The sequence below is a fragment of the Protopterus annectens genome, chromosome 4.part1, assembly GCF_019279795.1.
Source record: "Protopterus annectens isolate FY-2018-M chromosome 4.part1, PAN1.0, whole genome shotgun sequence".
NCBI classification, from domain to species: domain Eukaryota; kingdom Metazoa; phylum Chordata; order Ceratodontiformes; family Protopteridae; genus Protopterus; species Protopterus annectens.
The window spans coordinates 823208042-823230911 of record NC_056734.1 but is presented as its reverse complement, the minus strand read 5'-3'; the positions used below and the strand labels follow the sequence as shown (position 1 = coordinate 823230911).

The 22870-nt window shown below is 42.8% G+C and overlaps 1 protein-coding gene across 9 annotated transcripts in view; it reads left to right on the top strand.

The window, feature by feature from the left end:
* GIGYF2 (GRB10 interacting GYF protein 2) overlaps positions 1 to 22870 on the top strand; it is a 2932407-nt gene that overhangs the window by 1109949 nt on the left and 1799588 nt on the right. For 7 of the 9 annotated variants that reach the window (XM_044070588.1, XM_044070593.1, XM_044070590.1 and 4 more), the window contains exon 8: positions 21638 to 21829. In XM_044070588.1, the coding sequence (XP_043926523.1) occupies positions 21638 to 21829 (192 nt within the window). The remainder of the gene's footprint in view (positions 1 to 21637; positions 21830 to 22870) is intronic. The other 2 variants (XM_044070589.1, XM_044070596.1) reach the window with 1 other exon arrangement.

The following is a 22870-nucleotide window of genomic DNA, read 5'->3' as shown; positions in this document are numbered from 1 at the left end:
CTATTTTCCTTTACTATGCTTAAAAGCCTTTTTAATGTATTTGCTTTTTTGTTGGAGGTATATCTTTGTACTTTTATAGTTAATTGCTTCCCATTAGGGGGGGGGGGGGGCACCTGACATCTGGTGCAAGAAAAACTGATGTAATGGAATCGGCTGCATGTTTTATACCCTTGACGACCTGACGTCATGGAAGAAGGGACAGCAACCGACGCAGGACCCAAGACTTTGTTAATCAGGCCGACTGAGGGCTACCTGCAAGCAGATAACCCAAATGTAATGACTTCAACAGTGAATACACTCTAACATCTACGTTTATGTTAAGTATACACAACTGTACTTTATCAAGATACAAGTAGTGAAATTGATTTTAGACCCTGTAGTTTTATATATAGGTCATGCACATGTTTTTATCAGAGGAGAGGAAATGTGGACTATAATTAATAAAAAGTAGGAGGAAATTATTTATAAAGAGAAGTGGTTAAGAGTTAAGTGAGATAAATTGGTAATCCCCATAGCAAAAGATGGTTTAGGATTACCTGATTTGAAATTATACTCTAGTTATACAGTTGAAGTTGGGCTCATTTACACAACATAAGTAGAAGGTTTCAAAGTGGAAAGGGATGAAGAAATGGGGTGGTGAGTAGAATTTTGTATGCAGATCCTTATAGAGACTAACAATTAGTATTAATATAAAGAATCTGAAAGTATTTTAAGAACTATGCCAACAAGCGAATGGAGAAAGATTTTGCTAATAGTGATAATTGCAAGTGGAGTTACAGAAAGTAGGCAAGAGGGGCTGGAATTTAAAAAAAACGGCAAAGAAGCCAGGGTATTGGAAGCAAATAACTATAGAAGGAAAGGCAGAGTGGGATGATGAGCGAAAATTTGGATTGCAGGTTAGAAATTTTATAAAGGCTTGAGGAGTGTGATGTTTTAGAAAAGATAGATAATTTGATTTTGATATGTAAAGGGGACATGAAAGATTTTTTGACGCCTTGAATAATAATTTTCGTGGACTTCAATTTTCATATGAGCTAAACAAGAGAAGCATTTCACGGAAGCACTTGGGGGCTTGGACTCTGATTTCTCCTTTTCAGTATTAGCAAAGCTTTTTTTGCCAAGGGGTGGTGATTATGCGAGTAAGTTATTCAAATTAGAAACTAAGCTAATTTTAAATTAGAACACATTATTTCCTGTTGGGTTAAATCAAGAAGTGAATGTTAAATATATTTAAAATGGAAATGTATAAAAAATGTTGATTTTTTATTGGAAATGAAAGAAAAGATTTGTATTAATTGTGTAATTGAATGATTTTTAGGGATGATATGTTGCATGTGTACATAAAGAAAAGCATGTTAATTGGTGTTCAGATCCCTGAAGGCGAATGGCCAAGGTACCAGATCGATGGTGGCTGAATATGGACTAATAAACAGTTGGAGTTGAACTCTGTGTTTTTTTTACTTATTTTGTACAGCACCCTGGTAGTTCAGAAGAGCTTAGTTTCTTGTTGAGGCCCCCGACTGTTTTAAGTCCTGTTTGTGAGCATTGCTTTTGGTTTCTTCCTTATGTTTCCACAGTACGCACAAAACCAGTATTGGATTAATGGCTTTGTTTTTAGCATAGATGTGCATCCGACTTTATGGTTATCACTTGCTGCTGTCCTCTACAGAAAACAAACAGACTTACAAACATTTTTCTTTCAACTTTAAGCACTTTAAGTACTGTATTTGGGTCCGAGAACTTTGTCTTCATCTTTAGTTGTATATCATGCAGTATTGATTAGTGCAGCCCAAGCATGTGCACTTAATCGGCGTTTATTGCTAACTTTTTATGTACATGGAGTGAAGCAGTAGGATATAATACAAGACCATTAAGTTAACCTCTCAGTTTTAAAGACCTCTGGATGAAGTAGGAAATGTTTGTTTTCGGGAAATGTGTGTGTGGGTGTGTGTGTGTAGGGGGGGGGGGGGGTAGTGCAAATCTTTTCTATTTTGAAGTTAGTGCAGGTTTTGTTACCAGACTCATTTTTGATCCTGTTTTGTATTCTTTAACAAATGTGTATAGTTTCTACAACTAGTGATACTTGACTTGGATACTTGAATAGTAATTCCTGTTGTAAAAGTCTTGTGTCATGTATATCTGATTATGTATTCTTGCATTAGCATATATTAAAATAAATTGCAAAAGATTACATAGAGCAAGTGCACATTGACTCCTGTTCCCTGAATACATTGAGCAACATAAGCAGTGTAAAAAAACTGAAACAGAACTTCAGATACGAAATTTAAACAATTGTGGAATATACAGCTGTCTTTAGTAGCTCTTAAAAGTTCTTTGAAGCATTTCAGTTCAAATATTTCCATGAGGTTTAAAAAACAGCTCAAATTGTAAAAGAATAGTATGTTAATACTAATCATCTTTGCATACCACCTGTTAAGTCTTCTGATAGTAGACCAAGGCCATAGTAACCTAAGGCACAGGCTGCCAAACTCAAGATGCACACAGTCTAGAGCCCAAAATTTCCAGTTGAACGGAGACTGTAGCTAAGGACATTAACAGTGGATGCTCAGTAAATGTCTTGTGCAATTCCCCAGCCATTCACAGAGGATGGCTGGAGGCCTCCTAAGTGTTATAAATGTGTAAAAAGTCCAAAGTGCAGCCCAACTTGAAGGAATGATGTCAAGTACCAACCAGATATACAGACTCAAGTATTAAAAAAAAATCGGGGACAAGAGGCCATTAGGGAGAAAAGCAGTAGGATTACATAGTGAAAGTCTTTACAACACAGAGGGACTGTGGAATTTGTGTTACACCATATCATTGGACCACACACTGCCCAGGAATATGTTCAGTTTCAGAAATATTAAAAGCAGTGGAAACAACCAGTAATGTTCAAATCAGCTCAAAACTCGGTGTCCGTTCCCACCCAGTTAAATAAGGTAACACTAAAGCAGTTTTAAGCACTTAGAAACAAAGTTGTCCAATTTTAAGCACAAGAGCCCCCACCCCCAAAAAAAAAAAAACTTCCAAACTGAGTTCAGCCAGGCCTGCCAGTTGCCATCATTTTAGACTGCTTAGTGTTGTGTAGTTTTGCCAAAACTTTTCTGTGAAAAGGCAATATTTGCTCCGGTTTCCATGGCTTGGCAGTTTCATTTTTGGGCAAGTGCAGGTTGAGTAGATGTTCATGTTTCATTGTTGCAGTCCCAACTACCAGAGTAAAAATCTCCCTCCTCCTTAGGCTGGCAGATGCCGTACCCTGACGTCAGTATGCTTGGGTGTAAAGGGATCCAACCGATACCATGACATCAGTCTATTCTTGCCGTCCGAGCCTGAAGCAGTGTTTCAGTCGGTTGGCCTACACCAGAGAGAAGTCTTCTAAAGCTATGTATCCCGTTGGAGAACTGTCTCTTGCTTTAACTCATGTCAGATAAGGTTAACAATTGTCTCTGCTCTCATGAGCAAACCCCACACTGAGACTTTACTACCTGTCTAGGCCCAGATCACAACGTCCCTAGTTGCCGTTTTTGCACCTGTTTAAATTCGAGGACCATCAAGCATAGAGACGAAATCTTAGCTAGACATCTTAATCTGTCATCATCTTTGCATCATTAGATGGCATCCATCAGTGGTCCTGAAGTTGAGCTCCCTAAGCGTAATGAGGGCAAGGAAAAAAAAAACAAAAAACTTGGGGCCTTTGATGACAACCATTCACTGTCTGCTGGTCCCCCAAGGCTCATTATCGCTCAGGAAGGTGAGGCGTTTTTGCTCCTCCTTCTGCGACTGAGGTGTTGATGCAGGCCTCTTGTTGAGACCTTTATGGAGCTCAACATGCTGTTGGGTTCCTCAACCTCTACACAGGCTTTGGCTGTCAGCTCGTCAGTCGGGTCTGGAGTTGCTCAGTAGACCTCTACTTCTGACGAGTGATCTTTTACAGGCAACATTTCCTTCAAGGCATCAGCCTGCATTGATTATGCCTTACAAAGAAACTGGCATCAGGATTGCAGATGTACGTAGGCCAAAGCTTCTTCGAAGAAGGGTTCTGCCTCAGGTCCTATGCCTAGGCCTACTGGCTCCCACTCAGCAGGTTATCAGCAAGACCTGGTTGGGTTAGCTGAGGACCTTATCTCCTTAAAGCTAGACAACTCCCTTTGGAGTCTTCCCCAGGGAAAAGGAATCCTACCCCTGATGTTTTCTCTGAACCTCCTGATTCAGATGAAGATTCTGACCAGGAGGAGCCTCTCTTTGAGAAGGAATACTTTCTTACTTCTTTTGAAGATTTAGATTCTGAGGAGGATCTGCCTTTAGCTTCATCTCCTGGAGACATCACTTTTGGGGAAACACTCAATGCCATGAGGGATCATTTCCTGTGGGAGGTGCAGGAATACCTTCAATCTTAAAAGAGGGTTAGGGAGTTCCATGACCTCCCAGAACACAAACCTTTGGCTATTCCTCCTGTAATGGAGGTGGTAAGAAGATGTTTTTATGGACTCTTCTGTAAATCCAGATTGTCCACCTCCAGCCCCTCGAAAACCAGACAGGTTTTACAGGGTGTTGGACTTGCATAAATACCTCTTCAAAAATTCCTTTGCTGACCCAGAGGTTCAGTCCACGTCCCAAAGGAGCAAGAGCCAGCTCTTCAAAGAAACCTTTATCTACTGACAGAGAAAACAGGGCCCTTGTTAGGTTTGGTAAAAAGTCTACACTTCTGCTATCCTAGCCATGTAGGCCCTTAACTGCCATTTTTATATGATAAAATACCAACAAAGTATTTTAGATAAAATGAAGCAAAATATTTCTAAGGAATTGTTGGATCTTTACCATTCCAGCTCCCAGGTGGCTGGACACACTTTACACTGCGGCAGTGATGCTATGGACGCCTCTAGCTGAGCTGCTGTCTGACTCTGTCATTAGAAGGCATGCTTGGATTAGGGAAAAGATCCTACCAGACTATTTTAAATCCAAACTTCTCGATGCACCCCTGGATAAGGACTTCCATTTTGGGCCAAAAGCTGAGGCTGTGCTAAAAAAAGATGGAAGATAAAGCAACATCTATGAAAACTGTGAAGGACTTCCTCCAAGTTCAGCCTCCTGAGACTTTTCCCACTAAACACTGGTCCTTTCCCTCTCAATCAAAAAGTGGCCATAGGAAGCCTCAGAGGGAAAAGTCTCAAAGGCAGCAGTAATTGTAAAGACCCAGGCAGTGGTCCTCAGGAACCCCCGGGCAGGGGAGTTCTGGGCCACAAGGCCCTGGCAGAGAGCAACAGTGACTCTTCCTTTCCCCTACTCACCCCCCCCCCTTTCCAGAAAAGATTGGGGGAAGGCTAGCCCTGTTCAGAGAAAAGTGGTCCTTCATTACTTCAGACAAGTGGGTTCTGAAAGTTCAGCTCACTGTCAAAGACCCATTAAAATACTCAGGTTACGCGGATGTTCCACAAAAATCAAAGAGCCAGAGGCCTTTCTCAGATTCACAGCTTGTGCTCACAGGACTCTGTGAAACCAGTACCTTTTCTAGACCTGTCCACCCTCACTCAATCAGTCCGTCTTGGTACCAAAATTCAAAATGTTGACTTCATAAACTTCTTCCCATGATAGCCCCTGAGGCCTGAATGGTTATCTTAGACCTAAAAGATGCTTGCTTGCGCATTCCTCTAGAGGAATCTTACAGAAGTTTTCTTCATTTCAGAGTAGATATCAGTCACTTTCAGTTCTCTGCACTGCCCTTTGGCTTGTGTGCTGCTCTCAAGGCCTTCACAAAGTGTGTAGCTCCTGTGATCACCTTCTGCAGAACAAGAGAGATCCAAATTTACTCCTATCTAGACAACTGCCTCATTCAAGCCACAATTCAAAGTTCCTTAAGGATCTGGCCTTCACTCAGGTCCTCCTCACCTCCTTGGGGTTCACCATAAATCTTTGCAAGTCCAGCACAAACCCTTCCAACCAGGATAGTTTTCCTGGAGGCTCTTCTGGATTCCTCCCTTCAAAAGTCCTTCCTTCGTCCAGAAAATGTCTCCTCCTTGACTCAATACTCCCAAAACCATATACAGAGACTGTGCCTGTCAGCCAGGTATTTCCTCAGAGCACTGGGCTACATGGCATCTTGTATCCTCATGATCCGTCTGGCCAGGCTACACATGAGGAAGCTCCAGTGGTACCTCAAGAATCTCTGGTGCCAGGAGACAGAAATTCCACTGATCCTTTGCCTCAGGGAGGAATTTGCATGGTGGATATAGGGATGTGCCCAGAACCTAGATTTCTCCTTCAGGTTCATCCCTCAGGGCCAAAGTTTAACCACTGATGCTTCAGAGACAGCCAGGGGGGCTCATTTCCAGCACCTTCAATCCCAGGATAGATGGGAAGATCAGCTCAGACACAACCACATAAAATTGGAAAGAACTGTTTGCAGTGCAAAAGGGCCTAGTGGCTTTCAAACATCAGTAGATACCAGGGGTCTTGCTTGTCAAGACAGACGACACTACAGTCATGTGGTACATAAACAAGGGGGCACTCACACTTTATCCTCTTTGTCGACTAGTGATGCAGGTCTGGGAGACAGCTCACTATCTGGGGTTGCACCTCATGGCACAGTACCACTCAGGGACTCAAAATAACTTAGCAAATCATCTTAGCGGGAACTTGATGGATCCCCAAGAGTGGCATTTATATCAGGGAAACATTTCTCAGCATAGTCCAGAAATGGGGAACCCCACAAATAGACCTCTTTGCTGCCAAATGAAATGCTCAACTGAAAAGATTCTGTTCCAAGTGCAAACTACCCACAGCCTGGAGGACCGATACTTTCTCCTTCCTTTGGAGCCACCTGTTCCTTTATGCATTTCCTCCCCTGCTTCTTCTTCCAAGGGTACTCCTAAAATTCTGGAAGAAGGCCCAAGGGTCATCCTGATAGCCCTAAATTGACCCAGGGAGCACTGAACTCCTCTGCTACTAAGTTTAACCAACAAAAATCCATGGTGGTTACCTCAGAGAGTGGATCTTCTGACTCAGGACAAAGGGAGGATTGTGCATTCCAACCTACAGAGACTCAGTCTCTCAGCCTGAATAATTCCTCAAAGTACTACCCTGAGCACACCCTAAGCAGACAAGTTCAAAACATTCTCAAAGAGGCTAGAATTCCTAGTACTAGGAAATTATGCTCTGCATAGTGGAAAAGATTTTCCATTTGGTATCAGCAGCAAGGCCTCAATCCTAACTTTGCCATTATCTCTGCCATTTTAGATTACCTGGCTACTCTGGTGAACAGGGCCTAGCCTTTTTCTTCCATAAAAATTCACACCTGCCATTTCAGCCCACATCCCTGCGCTTCCTCCTATCTTTTCCCAGCCCTTGATGAAACAATTCCTTAGTGGAGTGGTTCACATCAAACCTCTCAGATGACAGCCCAGCCATCCATGGTACCTCAGTTTTGTTCTAGAGAAATTGACACTGCCCCCCTTTGAACTGGCAGCTTCTGCTGATTTAAAAATATTAACCTGGAAGATTGCTGACTATCACCTCAGCTCGGAGGGTCTCTGAGCCTCAAGCTCTCATGGTAGTGGAACCATTTCTCATATTCCACCCAGACAGAGTGTCACTCAGGACTAATCCATCCTTTATGTCCAAGGTGGTAATGGACATCCTTGAATCAAGCCATGCACTTTCAGATCATCTTCCCAAAGCCACAGAACCAGGGGGAAAGAATCCTTCATTCCTTGGATGTGCAAAGGCAACTTCGCTACTGTCTTGACAGAACTGTATCATTCAGGAAATCAGACCACTTCTTTATGTCCTTTGCCATTGGCTCTGAAGGGAAAACAGTCTCTAAACAGACTATTTCCAAGCAGATCTTCCACGTATTTGGTTTTGTTACAGCCGTCATGGCACAAAGCCTAAAAAAACTGTAAGGATTCACTCTAGTAAGGCCACTTCTACCTCTGCTGCCTTCCTGAAAGGAGTACCTACCAAAGCCATTTTGGAAGCTTATACTTGGTCATCTGTGCATGCCTTTACCAAACACCACCGCTTATCAGCCTTCTCCAAGCCTAGAGAAGGATTTGCCTCTGCCATCTTGCAGGGCATCCTCTCGTCTCCATAATCTGCCTTCCACCCTCGTCTCAGCTTTAGAAATCATCCCACAAGTCAGGACTGCAACAGTGAAACACGAAGAACACGTAAATGTAGATGTTTGATTGTATTCACTGGTGCAGCCTTCTTTCCCTCCTTCCCCCCTTTTGCCTACAGTAGTAGTCTGCTTCTATTTTCTGCATTATACGGAGGACCCCCCTGGGTGTTTACCCTGCATGCCGCTTTTTGTACCTTTGTCTCTTGCTTATGCTTCTTCCTGGGGATCCTACCTTGTAAGGGGCAAGTAAAAACTGATGCCATGGCATCAGCTGGCACCCTTTATGCTTAAGCATACTGATGTCAGGGTAGGGCGTCCTCCAGCCTTAGCAGGAGGCAGATTTTTACTGTGGCAGTTGGGCCGGCCAAGGACTTCCACAGCAGGAAATCCCACAAGTCAGGACAGCAACAGTGAATACACACAAACATCTACATAAATGGTAAGTGTACACAATTGTACTTTACTCTGAAAATGCAGTCATTCCTTTGGGATCTTAACTGCATTTTTAAGAAGCTTTTTGTTCACTCCTCTGGAGCAGCTGTACTTTTGTGCAGTTAATGTGATCTGTAAAGGTTTCTTTCTGATACCTTCACTTCTGCCAGAAAGATTTTGATGCCCTCTAGGCTGTTGTGTGTTGCAACCTTCTTTTTTTATTTTGTTTCATGGGAACCAAATTTTCTAGAGTACTAGTTTTTGTATCCTCTTAAGTGGAGACTTGAGGCAAGTGACTAAACCATGCTGTTAACCTACTTGTCAGTTCCACTGGTGCTTTATCCAAATTAAGAACGTAGGCAAAACGTCTTGGTCATTATTTCTCTTGTTAATGCTTTCAAAAGTAATGTCATGCAGTGCCAGTTGGCTTATTTCTAATGCTGTGAAAAAGCATCTTGTCTGTTGCTATTGCTTGTTTTAGGAATTGTACAGCTATTAATTGTGCTGTAGCTGTTCAGATGCGACTTCACACTTGTAAGGCTAACCTACAGAGCACCATTACAGTAAAGTTTTTGTTTTTGTATTAGTTTGACTTGAATCTTGAACTTGTATTAACTAGTGACTCTCTTTAGTCAGATAATGTTTGCCGAAAACACCTACAGCTTGCAGTGAAGTTCTCTCTTCATTGGCATCTAAGTTTGTTACATTAATTTGATGTTACCAACCTCTATCAATGATATGGGATAAAGACTCCCTGTAGATGTTTAGTTGTTTAAAAGGTACTTTTCCAAGTGACTAGTACCTTTTGATGCGCTAGCTGTGAATGGGTTGGGTTATCTTGGTAGTCTTTGGCAAAGTGGTTTGCACTCAGCTGCATCATAACCATTCAGTATTCTTTGATAAGCAGCCTAACACTTTTCCATATGAGCATTTGTAATGTCTGTAATATCCTTGATTCCTGGGGACATCATCTTGTTGTTGTTCACTGAAAACTCATTTTACTGAATTTCAAAACACTCTTAACCAAATTGCTGAAAACTCATTTCACTGAATCACATTTTGCTGAATGTAAGTGTTGTTGGCCACATAAAACGTGTATGCCCTTTTCTCCACTGTAGTGCAATCCTGGAGTTACTATATATTGTTGGGGGGTGGGGGGTGTAGCTCCCCCACCTACATTTGGTTTTATATTGTTAGCTTTCAGTGAAATGAGATTCATAATATAAAAGCTAGGTAGGTGAGGGGGGCTACGACCCCCACACCCCCCACTAACTATATATGCTAACTCCAGGATTGCACTACAGTGGGGAAAAGGGCATGTACATTTTATTTGCCCAACAGTACTTAACATTCAGTGAAACGTGATTCAGTGAAACAGTGAAATGAGTTTTCAGTGAATCAAAGTAGACCTATATATACATACATATATATATTTTTTTTTTCTTTATTTTTTTTTACTATTATATATATAGTTTAAGGTTTTGTATTTTGTATGTTCACGATATTTGTTTTGAAAATGTACATGTGTATTTAAGTTAACAGATGTTTAAGTGATGAAAAGTCTTTTCAAAAATCAGGCCCATAATAACCCTCTGTTTTGTAGCAAGTAGGCTTGATGTTTTGTTTAATTTTAAGTATCCTAGATCATCTGAGGAAAGAACTGAGGACTGGTGAGCATGTCTGTACAGGCAGAGGAGTACCAGTGTAGATCATGATGTTCTTCGTTTCACTGTTGCAGTCATCACATTTGGGTTATCCGCTTGCAGTAGCCTTCAGTCGGCCTGATTATCAAAGTCTTGGGTCCTACGTCGGATGCTGTCTCATCTTCCGTGACATCAGGTAGTCAGGGGTATAAAACATGTAGCCGACGCCATTGCATCAGTCTTTCTTGCTGTGCGGTGCCCGAAGCAGAAGCAGTGCACAAGTGCTGGTCGGCCGACTCCTGAAATTTTCGTTTTCGAGTTTCAGAACCGAAGTCTTCAACTAAAGCTAAGTACCCGATTGGGGAAACTTTTTCTTGCTCTTCACCGAAGTCAATAATTGTATTTCTTGTGGAAAGCAAATACCTCATAAAATTTCCATTTGTACTGTATTCCTTGCCTAGGCCCTGACCACGACGTACCTCGCTGTTGGTTTTGTGCCGTATTTAAGCAACGAACTATTCGTTGTCGGTATATTTACGCTTCTAAATATTTTGGTGCTCAGTTTACTTATCCAGATATGTCTTCGGTAAGCCATCCAACTACCGACATTCCGAAAAAATGCAAAGATAAAGACAGGGACAGACTGCCTTAGTCCAAAGCTGCTGATGACGCTACTCCTAAGCCAGTCGTCAGTTCGCCGGTACTCAGGTGCTTTCACAGCCCCTGATAACCACTACTTCAGATTTGCAGGCCTCTACTGAGACCCATTTGGAGTCAGGTATGCTGCAAGATGCTTTAACTGTGGATCCTGCGGATGTCTCTACCTTGGATGGGTCCGGAGCCGCTGTGCAAGCACCGGCTTCTGTGGGTGAATTCAGGTCTACTTACTTGCATATTAAACAGACGCCATCTTCTTCTTCAAGGCCTAAATCTTGAACCATGACTAGAAAACCGACGTCCAGACCGCATAGTCAGGCCTCTATGCCTAAAAAACAAATGATAAGAATGGCTGAAGACCTTATTACTTTAATCAGGGAAGCCAACCTTCCCCCTCTAAGAGACCTAGGACTAAATTTACTTATGATACTTCTGACCAGCATTCTGAAATTTCTGTTTTCTCTGATGACCAGGATTTACCCTTATCTACCTTGAGGATTCTGATGCAGAGGACTCTATCCATTCTGCTTCCCCTCCAGAGGATTTCTCTCTACCTCCTGCTCCCAGAAAATCTGATAGATATTACAGGGTTCCTGACTCTCGCAAGTTCCTTTTTAAAAATCCTACTGTAAATCCTGAGACCATTTCACAGGGACCCAAGGGCATTAAGGCTACTATTGCCAAAAACCCTACCTCCTCTGATAGAGACTCCAGGATATGGCAAGGATTGCTCCTTAAGCTCCCACTTCTAAATCAGGGAGTAGTAAGACACCCCCTATGGTAAACTGTCTCAGTGACTTAACTTTAAAACTTCCAAGCCCTTCTCAACTGACTGCTCTTTTAGGGGGAAAGATTGCTCTGCAGGCAAAAAACTGGGAACTCATTACCCAGGACAAATGGGTTTTAAATGTTGTTTCCCAAGGATACAGATTTCAATTCCATACGTTACCAACCCCAAACGGTTGTCCAGATCTACCCCAAAATCAGTGGGTAGAGGCTCAAAAGCAAGTACTCTCTCTCTCTTAAGCGTAAAAGCTGTTCAAACTGTACCAGAAGAGGAAAAGGGACAAGGTTTTTACTCAAGACTCTTTCTGGTACCCAGAAAAGACAACTCATGGCGTCCTATCCTGGACCTATCTACCTTAAACACTTTTTTGGTGATTCCAAAATTCAGATGCTAACTCTTCACCATTTGCTTCCTATGCTAGACAAAGATGCCTGGTTGGCAACACTAGATTTAAAGGAAGCCTACCTGCATATCCCAATCAGGGAATCTTGCAGAAGATGCCTATGCTTCAATGCAGGCTACACACACTATCAGTGCTCTGCACTGCCCTTTGGCTTATCTACTGCGCCCAGGGTATTCACAAAGTGCCTAGCTCCAGTTATTGCATTTTGCAGGCAAAGAAATATTCAAATATATCCATACCTGGACGCTTGTCTGATTCAGGCAGAAAGCCAGGACATGCTTTTGAATCATCTGGCATTTGTACAAAAGGTGCTAACTTGTCTGGGGTACACCATAAACAAAAGAAATCACATCTGGTACCCTGTCAACAAATTATATTCCTGGTTGCAAGCTTGAATACAACTTCCCATATGGCTTTCCTCACACCAGAGAAACAAATTCATTTGACAGCTTACTTCAAACTAATGGCCACAAAAACCTTGCTGTCTGCAAGGCAAGTACTGCAAGCCTTGGGGTTCATGGCCTCCTGCATTCTACTAATTCCATGTGCAAGACTGCATATGAGGAAACTACAATGGTATCTAAAAAGCCTATGGTGTCAACATTCTCAGGACCTAGAAGCAATGATTCCTATCATACTTTGCCTGCGGTTAGAGTTCCTTTGGTGGGTAGAGGCCTGCCACCAAAACAAGGGACTACCATTCACTCTAACCCCTGCCGCCCAAACCCTAACGACAGATGCATCAGACTATGCATGAGGGACTCACCTGGCAGGGAAGTGCATTCAGGGCAAATGGAACCCAAGTCAAATGCACCTGCATATCAATCAAAAAGAAATGTTAGCTGTATAGAATGCTCTGACAGCCTTCAAGGACCACATTCTTTCAGGACAATTAATGGTAAGGACAGACAACACCACTGTTATGTTGCACATATACAAGCAAGGGAGCACAGATTCTTACCCCCCTCTGCAGACTAGCCATGGCTCTGTGGAACACAACCTTGAGCGACCAAGTGCATCTACAGACTCAGTTCCTGCCAGGAAAACTAAATACACTGGCAGACGAACTAAGCAGAAATCTCATGGACCCACATGAGTGGAAACTGGAACCAAAGATTTTCAGCATGTTGACAAACAAATGGGGGAGCTCAGCTATAGACCTGTTTGCCTCCCCCCAGAACTACCAATTGGACAAATTCTGCACAAGGACTCCCCACAAACAAGCTTGGAAAGTGGATGTTCTCTCCTTCAGCTGGAAAAACCTATCCATTTATGCCTTTCCTCCTCTGCCTCTCCTACCCAAGGTACTATTAAAGATCAAGCAGGACAAACCAAGGATGATACTGATTGCACCAGACTGGCCACACCAACACTGGTACCCCCTCTTGCGCAGTGTGTCACTCCTGGCTTCATGGCACCTGCCTCAGACTCCTACCCTGTTGTCACAACAGGAGAAACAGATTCTACACCCTCAGCTTCAAACCCTGAACCTGGCAGCCAGGCTAATTACCTAATATGACCTCTACCATCCCTCAGTAAACAAGTGTTGGATGTCATTATGAAGGCAAGGAGGCCTAGTACTAGAAAATCTTATGGTGAAAAATGTTAAAGATTCTGTGCCTGGAACCATATGCAAGGGATGGGCACAGCAGCGCCCAATTTACCTCAGATTCTTCAATACTTAACTGAGATGCTTCACGGGCCTTTCTTTTTCCTCCATTAAAATTCACGCCTCGGCTATTTCAGCTCATTATAACACAGAACCACTCCTCTTCTCTCACCCACTGCTCAAGCAGTTCCTCAGAGGGGCCAAAAACTTAAGACCATTCAGGAGAGTCCCAACTCCAGCCTGGGACTTCAACTTTGTCTTTAAAAACTCACTCTTCCTCCTTTTGAGCCAGCTGCAAATGCAGATTTAAAATTCCTTTCTTGGAAAACAGCCTTCCTTTTAGCAATCACTTCAGCAAGATGGGTATATAGCAGTGGAGCTTTTCATCATCTTTCATGCAGACAGGGTTTCCCTCAGGACCAATCCCTCCTTCATGCCCAAGGTGGCACCAGTGTGGCTCTTAATCAATCCATTCATTTGCCTACCTTCTTTTCTAATCCACAGAACAAAGGGGAACGGATACTACACTCCTTAAATGTGCACAGACAACTTAGATTTTACTTGGACAGAACTAAACCTCAAAGGAAATCTGAACAACTGCTGGTGGCATTTGCTGCAGGTGCAGAAGGGGAAGGCTATTTTAAAGAAAACCATTTCTAAATGGATAGGCCATTGCATTCATTTCTGCTGTAAGCACCATGGAAAACTTATCCCACAGAGGATTAGACCCCATTCAACCAGGGCTGCATCTACCTCTACAGCCTTTCTCAGAGGTGTACCTACCAGGGACATCCTAGAGGCTGCTACCTGGAGTTCTGTACATACTTTCACCAAACGTTACCATTTACCAATTTTCTCTAAATCCAGAGCTAGCTTTGCCACTGCAGTCTTGCAGGGCATTATAGCTGGTCCTAATTCTATCTAAATGCCTCCTCCCATCCTTAGCTTTTGGAATCTACCCAAATGTGATGACTGTAACAGTGAAACACAGTACAGATGTGTACACTTACCATAAATGTAGATGTTCGAGTGTATTCACTGTTGCAGTTTTAGTTACCCTCCCTCCAGCCCCCTGACTTCTTTTGGCTATACCTTTACTCTCCTTTACTATGCCTAACAGCTTTTTGTTGCATTTACTTTTTTGTTGGAGGTGTAACCTTGTACATATATATTTCATTTCTTCCCATTAGGGGGGCACCTGGCATCTGGGGCAAGAAAAACTGATGTAATGGCATCGGCTGCATGTTTTATACCCCTGACTACCTGACGTCACAGGAAGATGAGACAGCAACCGACGCAGGACCCAAGACTTTGATAATCAGGCTGACTGAGGGCTACTGCAAGCAGATAACCCAAATGTGATGACTGCAACAGTGAATACACTCAAACATCTACATTTATGGTAAGTGTACACAACTGTACTTTCTTCCCTTAATGAGGGTCCTAAGTTTTTGATGTGATGTTGTCACTCTCGTCTTTATTCTCACTGTTGGGTTGGATCCAGTCCACCAGATCCATCTTGGCCATTACATCAGCTCGAGGTCCTTTAGCTTAGCTCGTGGGCATTTTTCCCTTCCCATAATGCAGTTCCCCAACCACCTCAGATCATGTTTGCCGCACAGCAAAGAGGTTTCTCTTACTAGCTCTGGGCTAAGTATTGAAATTTTCTTGACTATCTTTCCTTTATTTAGTTTAAATTTACCTCTTAAACTGTTAAGAAAGACAAAGGGTAAACTCTTTGAGTGTTCCCTACCCCCGTTTTTAGTTAGAGGGGGTATAACTCCTGTCCGTTTTTATTAGGGACATTTCCCCCCTTTTTGCTGCTCTTGTCCGTTTTACTTAGAGGACGATTACATTAAAAAAAGAATTATGTCTTCCGCTTATTTCTCTAGTGTGTTTGAGTACATGTGTGTTTCTCTATATTTTCCTTTACTTGTTGCTTCACTGGCAATGTGTCAAAAACAGGAGGGAAAACCAATTGATTTTAAAAAATGTGGAAAGAAAGACAAAAGGTAAACTCTTTGAGTGTTCCCTACCCCTGTTTTTAGTTAGAGGGGGTATAACTCTTGTCCGTTTTTATTAAAGACATTTCCCCCCTTTTTGCTGCTCTTGTCCGTTTTACTTAGAGGACGATTACATTAAAAAAAGAATTATGTCTTTCGCATATTTCTCTAGTGTGTTTGAGTGCATGTGTGTTTCTCTGTGTTTTCCTTTACTTGTTGCTTCACTGGCAATGTGTCAAAAATAGGAGGGGAAACCAATTGGTTTTAAAAAATGTGGAAAGATGATGCCCAATAGCGATACACACACTTTGTGTGTGTATTGCTTGGGCCGCTTCATCTCCAGGAAACGTGCTCCATATGTCACAGCTTAAATCAAAGAGCATCTATGGAGCGCAAAAACAAATTGATTTTGAAGGGTTTATTAAAAGCCACTTTTTCAGAGATAATTACGTCTGGGTCTTTCCAAAAACTTCTGAAAAAACACTAAAACGACTTTCTCCAGCTCCAAAAACTTCATTCGAGCCCGAGTTCTAAAACTCCTTGACTGTCAGCTCCACCATTTTCTTTGGAGCAGACAGTGGCAGCCAGATCCAAGACTTTCTCTGAGCCATCAGAGTCCTTGTCTCTGATATCTTCAGTTTCTACAGAAAGTCGACATCGGAGTCATTCCCCTTCCCTCGAACCAATAACTTCACGGCTCCCATCTCCAGTACTAGCTAAGTCCAGATCTCCTACATTAGCTTCTGGTAGACATTCTGACAAAGATGTGGAAAGGGTTGTGCAGAGGCTACTGAAGACTCTGGCCCTGGCCAGACTTTTGCTGGATCTGAGCCCAAAGGAATCTGATCAGATGCAGCCCTCCTCTCTGGTACCTGCTCCCCGACCGATCCATTCCTTGGTTTCCGAGCTGGAAGATTCTGATCTCCAAATTGTGTCTGTCGGCTCCATGGCCTCCAGTTCCTTTGAAGCAGACATCTGCCCTGAGCGTTTCCCTCTAGTTGGTGCAGGACACCTGTAGGAGCAGACACTCTCTGGTCGGATCCTCGGAGCAAACTCTGATATCTCTGGATCCGACTTTGTGTCTCTAGGCATCAATGCAGATGGGTTAGTTTCCTACCTTGACCTCGGAGCTTCTGTCCCTGATGCCGCTGATGCCATCGGCTCAGACTTTGTTAGATCCAGGAGACTCCTTATAGTGGGGGCAGTCTGCCTTCGAATTTATGAGGAGGGTTTTGACTCCCTCCAAGTCAAAGCTACAATCTACATCTGATCTTCCTCCCATTTCATGTCAGTTGTCTTTGTCCTCTCAGTTAACCTTTCCACAGGATCGTAGAGACCCCATACGTCAGGATGTCCACCAGGGGACTCCCCTTTTTTCTGAAACTCCCCAGACTATCCCACTGAGGAGATCCCTCGAAAGAGGACCTGCAAAAGGAAGCATCTTGACTTAAAGGAGTCTGACCTTGATGATGCAGAAAGGTCCCCATGGTCACCTCCTAAAGATGTCTCCTTTTGGAGACCTCCTCAAAATATTAAAACAGAGAGATGACTGGCAGTCCATCAACCCTTCAGCTGAGGAGTCAGTTTACCTGAAGGCTTTCAGGTCTCACCCTTCCACCGCTTGCGTGACGACTCCTTCTGACAAACTTATGGACTTAATTTCTCAGAAGGCTTGGGAGACCCCAGATACTATAGACCCTACTCCTAGAATGCCAAACAAATAAACAACTGCCCCAAAAGATGAGCCTTTTTTTAACTAAAGGTGTAGTATTCGATGGAATGGTCTTGGTGGCGGCCACTAAGAAGGAGACATAGGAGACCAGCTCCTCTGTCCATCCTCCTAATAAGGACTCTAGGTTGATGGATGCATTTCGGTCACTGAATTACTTTACCCACTTTACTAGGCTACAGAGGGTGCTGTTGAACTAACTTACAGACTCCCTCAAAGGAGATGTAGCTGATGCAGTAGGAGATAAGGTTAATGCTTCGCTTTCCACCCTCAATTCAGTCATAAACTCTTCCATGAGGCTCATATCTTATGCAGCAGATGGAACTAGTAGGGCTGCGGGTTCAGGTATTGCTCTTAGGAGACAAGACTGGATACGCCTTTGGGATTTTGTGGAGCCCTTCAAGTCTTCCTTCGTTAATGCCCATTTTGATGGCTCTTCTCCTTTTGGGCTTAAGTAAAGGAACCGCTCACCAGGTGTAAACAGGAAGGCAAGACCTTGTATGCCATTGGAGTACGTTTTTCCATACTTACCAGACACTTCCTAAAGGTCAGAGAGGTAGTGGAAAGATGTGGTTCAGAAAATCCCAGAGGTCTGTCCGTGACTCACAAGGTGAAACTTCCCAAAGGGGCAGAGGAGGCCCATACAATAAGGGCTCCAGAGAATCCTGCTTTGGAGGGCCCTTTCAATGCTCCTGAGGGAGTGCCCGATTGCTCGCCTCTGGAGGCAGTCTGGGATCGATTGTCTCTGCACCTAGAAACCTGGCAAAAGATAACTACCAACTGATGGGTGCACAACATAATATCCAGGGGATATGTCATTCCCTTCTTCGAATCTGTTCCTGTAAACAAATAGGTTCCAGACATTCCACCCAGTCAAGAGGAGCACACAATCTTAGAAATACAAAAGTTGCTAAGAAAAAGTCATCCAAGAAGTCCCCGCAGACCAGATAGGATCTGGAACTTACTCCAGATTATTTTTAGTTCCAAAAAGGTTAAGGGACTAAAGACCCATTTTGGATCTCTGCAATCTGAACAGACATGTCCAGAAATCCAAGTTCCGGATGGTGACACTGCAGTCGATACTTCCATTTATGGAAAAAGACAATTGTATGTGCTCAAGAAACCTTCAAGGTGCGTACTACCATGTTCTAATAAACAGACAATCCAGAAGGTTCCTGTTCTTCCGGCTTTGGGGCCAGTCACTTCCAGTTTCAAGTTCTGCCGTTTGTACTCGCTACAGCCCCCAGTGTGTTCACCAAATGTATGGCAGTAGTGGCAGCTCACCTGAGATGCAAACGATTCCCTGTGTTTCCATATGTGGACGACTGGCTCATTACCGCCCCGACCAGGCATCTTCTGCTACAAGCCAAGGATTACATTTTACAACCCTCTCGAGATTACAGTAAGTTACGAAATATCTGTGCTAGAGCCATGTCAATCCTTGGTATTCATAGGAGCTCAGATAAACTGAAAGTTTTTATCGGCAAAACTTCCTCAAGATGGTACACGATCTTTGATATTATGTCAGAGCACTGATCAAAAAGAAATGGGCTTCTGCCAAGCTAGTTCTACAGGTACTAGGGAAAATGGCAGCTTCAGTAGTTCTAATCCCACTAGCTAATTCTCAAATGAGAATCCTCCAATGGTTACTTTTGACTCGATGGTCGTTTAAGGATCTTCCAATGACACACAAGGTGTTAATAACACACTCATGCAAAAGAGACCTTTCAGTGGTGGGTCAACTCTTCCCTAGTGTCGCAGGGCAGCCCATTCACTTCCCCAAGCCACGGTGACCATGGATACTTCCCAGATGGGGGAGGGGGGCAATATGTTGGAAAGACGGTCCAAGGTACCTGGCAGCAACATGAGGTCCACTTGCACATAAATGTTCTAGAGATGAGTGGTGCTTCTGGCATTGCAAGCATTTCAGGATTCCCTCTCTGTGGGTACAATAGCAATTCAGTCGGACATGTCAGTTGTCTGTTACATAAATGGGGGGAACCAGATCTTATCCCTTATGTCAGAAGCCCAGAGAGTATGGCATTGGGCAGAGGCCTCCAACCGTTGTCTCATAGCAACGCACATCCCGGGGAAGTCCAATGTGATTGCACACAAACTGAGCAGAGCCGTACTGTGGCCGCACAAGTGGTCCCTCAGTCAGAAAGTTGCGGATGAGATCTTCCGAAAATGGGGTTAGCCTTGCTGCGATCATTTTGCAGTTCCCATCAGTACCAAATGCAGCAACTACTTTGCCCTGATCACCCCAATGGGGGAGTCACCAAGGGATGCACTTGTTCAGAATTGGCCCCCAGGACTTCTATATGCCTTTCCACCGATACCTTTAATTCACAAGGTTCTACAGAAAGAAGGCTCATTGGAGACCACAGTAATCTTAATTGCTCCCTGTTGGCCTTGACAGATATGATTCCCCATTCTTTGGCCTCATGTACAAGGACGGTCCATGGATTCTGGACCCAGCCTCAGATCTTCGGACTCATCCGTTGAGAATGGTTCATCCCAGCCTGAACAGTCTCAAACTAACAGCTTGGCTGCTGCAGTTCCCATGACAGCCAGATTTCGTCTCCTATCTTCTCCAGTTAAATTTTGCTATCCTCTCATAAAATGTCCATTCAGAAATTGTACAAAAGTAAAGGGAAAGATTCGTAGCTTGGTTCAGTTCTGATAAGATAGACCCATTCACAGCTCTGTTAATTGTATCCTGGAATTTTTAGCCAAATTATTCTAGAGGGAGCAACTGTGGCTACTGTAAGAGTGCAGTTAGCAGCAATCTCAAATTTTCATATAGGTGAAAATGGTTCTGCTATAATTTCAAAAAGGATTTACAAAGCATTCCTCAGAGGTACAACTTTACTTTGAACCCCATATAGAACCCTGTTCTGCCTTGGGACTTGAATTTCATCTGATCAAAAATCATATCCTCTCCATTTGAACCAACTGCTATGTGCGAGCTTAACTACCTTTCATGGAAAACACTCTTCTTTAGTAGCTATTACTTCAACAAGGAGAGTTTTAGTTACAGGCCCTATCTTCCAAGACTCCTTACATAATTTTTCACAAGGACAGTCTCTCTATGCACTAACCCTTCTGTTTTACCTAAAGTAGTCTTGGAGAACAACCTCAGTCAGTCCCTTGATTAACCAGTGTTCTTTCCAAATTTTCAAAACAAAGGGGAGTACACTTTACATCTTCTAGATGTTCACAGACAGCAATGTTTTTATTTGCACAGAACATCAGAATTTGGAAATTCTGATCAACTGTTTGTCTCCTATTCAGAAACTCTGAAAGGAGAACCCGTTTCTAAAGTAACACTATCCAGTTGGCTTTCACAATGTATATCTTTCATTTGCATTTCTAACAAGACTATAGCAAATACTATTAAGGCTCATTACACCAGATGAGTGTCAGCCTTTGCAGCTTTCCAAGCTAGATTACCTTTCGACAGCATCTGTGTAGCAGCAGCAACTTGGGCAAAGCCGCATACCTTTATTACTCATTACAAGTTAGATTTGCCCTCCCGGAGGAGAGCATCCTTTAGTTCTGTGGCTCTCATTAATATTCTCCCATGCGCCACCCAAGAATCCGGTAGCTAGGGACGCAGTCCCAGCAGTGAGAATAAAGATGAGATTGACAACATCCCATAAAGAAGTTATGTACTTACCATAACGTTCCATGTGTGTTTTCCATCTCATCCTTTATTTTGACAACCCACCCACCATAAACCCCCTTCTTACTGTCCCGGAAGACTGAGTAGCTCTAATTGGATTTTTTACAGGACTTTATAGCCTCGTAAGTCTTAGGTTTTTTTAATATTACTGTAGTAACATTATTCACTTACTCACAGCTTAGGGGCAAACAAGATCTGAGGTGGTTAGGGAATTGCATTATGGGTAGGGAAAAATGCCCACGAGCTAAGCTGAGGACCTCGAGCTAATTGATCGGATCCGACCCAACAGTGCGAATAAAGGATGAGATGGACAACACACACGGGACGTTATGGTAAGTACATAATTCTTTTTTTTTATACAAAGACAGCACATGGTTGAAAGAAGAAAGCCCCATTGTTTAAACCCATTTTCAGAAGTCCTTTTTAGAGACTTGTAAATGAGTAATTAAGCATCAGCACCATATGGTGTCAACAGATAGCATGTGAATGTGGAGATAGCAGATCACAATGGAAGCACTTTTTTGCTGGATACCTCCAAAATAACAGTGCAACATCTTTTCTGTTTGTTCTCAGGTAGAGTGGGTTTTGAAGATAATGGCACAGTGGCAGGGAAGAAGCATGAATACATTAGATCAGAAAGTGAGAACTGGCGTCTAACCCGTGATGAACAGAATGGCGAGGATGAGGATGGAAGTCGGCGTATTGCAGCGTCCCGCAGACAGGAGGGAGAGAAGTGGCGACCCAGTAGTCCAGGTACAGAAACGAGTAAGCATTATGATAATTCTCAGCCATATACTGTTTGCCAAATGTGTAATGATAAATGTGAAGGATTTTTTTCTGCAGTACCATTCCTGACCATGGAGACTGTCTCCCAGCTTGCTGATATGGCTTTTTTTTTTCTGGCTTAAGTGCATGTACCACCTTGAGCCCATAAAGCAGTAACACCTGCCTAACACCTCCCACCCCCGTGTTCTGTCTCAGCTGTGGTTTCGTTCAGAGCTCAACAAAAAGAAGAAAGCAGACTCATTCTTCCTGTCTGTGCTGCCAGGCACCAGAGCCACTAATTGAATTTGGTTCTCCTGGGCAGTAGTCAGGGCTTTATCCCCCTCTACACCACCAGTGTAAGTGTTGAAGATTTGACAAACTGTTGTTTAAACAAATAACATCAAAAGCTTGAGTTTTTTTTATTCTTCTCTTCCTTAAACAGGAATGTTGACAAGTTTCATAGTGCTGATGTATTAGCATAACATTTCTGACTTATGTATCATTTTCAATTTTATATAGTCTTGCCAGTTGAGCTTCAGTGCCTACCGATACCAGAAAAAATTTGTACTGTAATCATAGAGGTAAAACAAAAATGTTATGCTACCCTTCTGGAATGCAGTAGTCTTATGCCTATCTTTTTTTACAGACCTTAATAATTTTGGATTTTCTTTCCATCCTAGTAAGTTGTCAGAAAGAGAATTGCAATTGGTGTCTTTTAGCAACCTGACTGTGTCCTGAATGTGTCCTTGCATGCAGATATGTCAGCTTAGATTTAAAAAGTGTATTCGGATGTCTTTAGATATTTTTTTTGTTCTATTTCTTTTGCTAAGCTGCAAAGGTTTTAGGACACAAAGTGAAGTGCGATAATTATTTTTCTAGGTGTGTCTTGAACTGATTCCATCTTATAGGATTTGTTTAAGAATTTGCTTTGTAACAGATTTTTCTTTTATTAACAAGAATCTTTATTAAATTATCACTAATGACATAGGCAATCACACATTTATAGAAATGAAAACAAACCATTTTGACATTTTCAGTTGC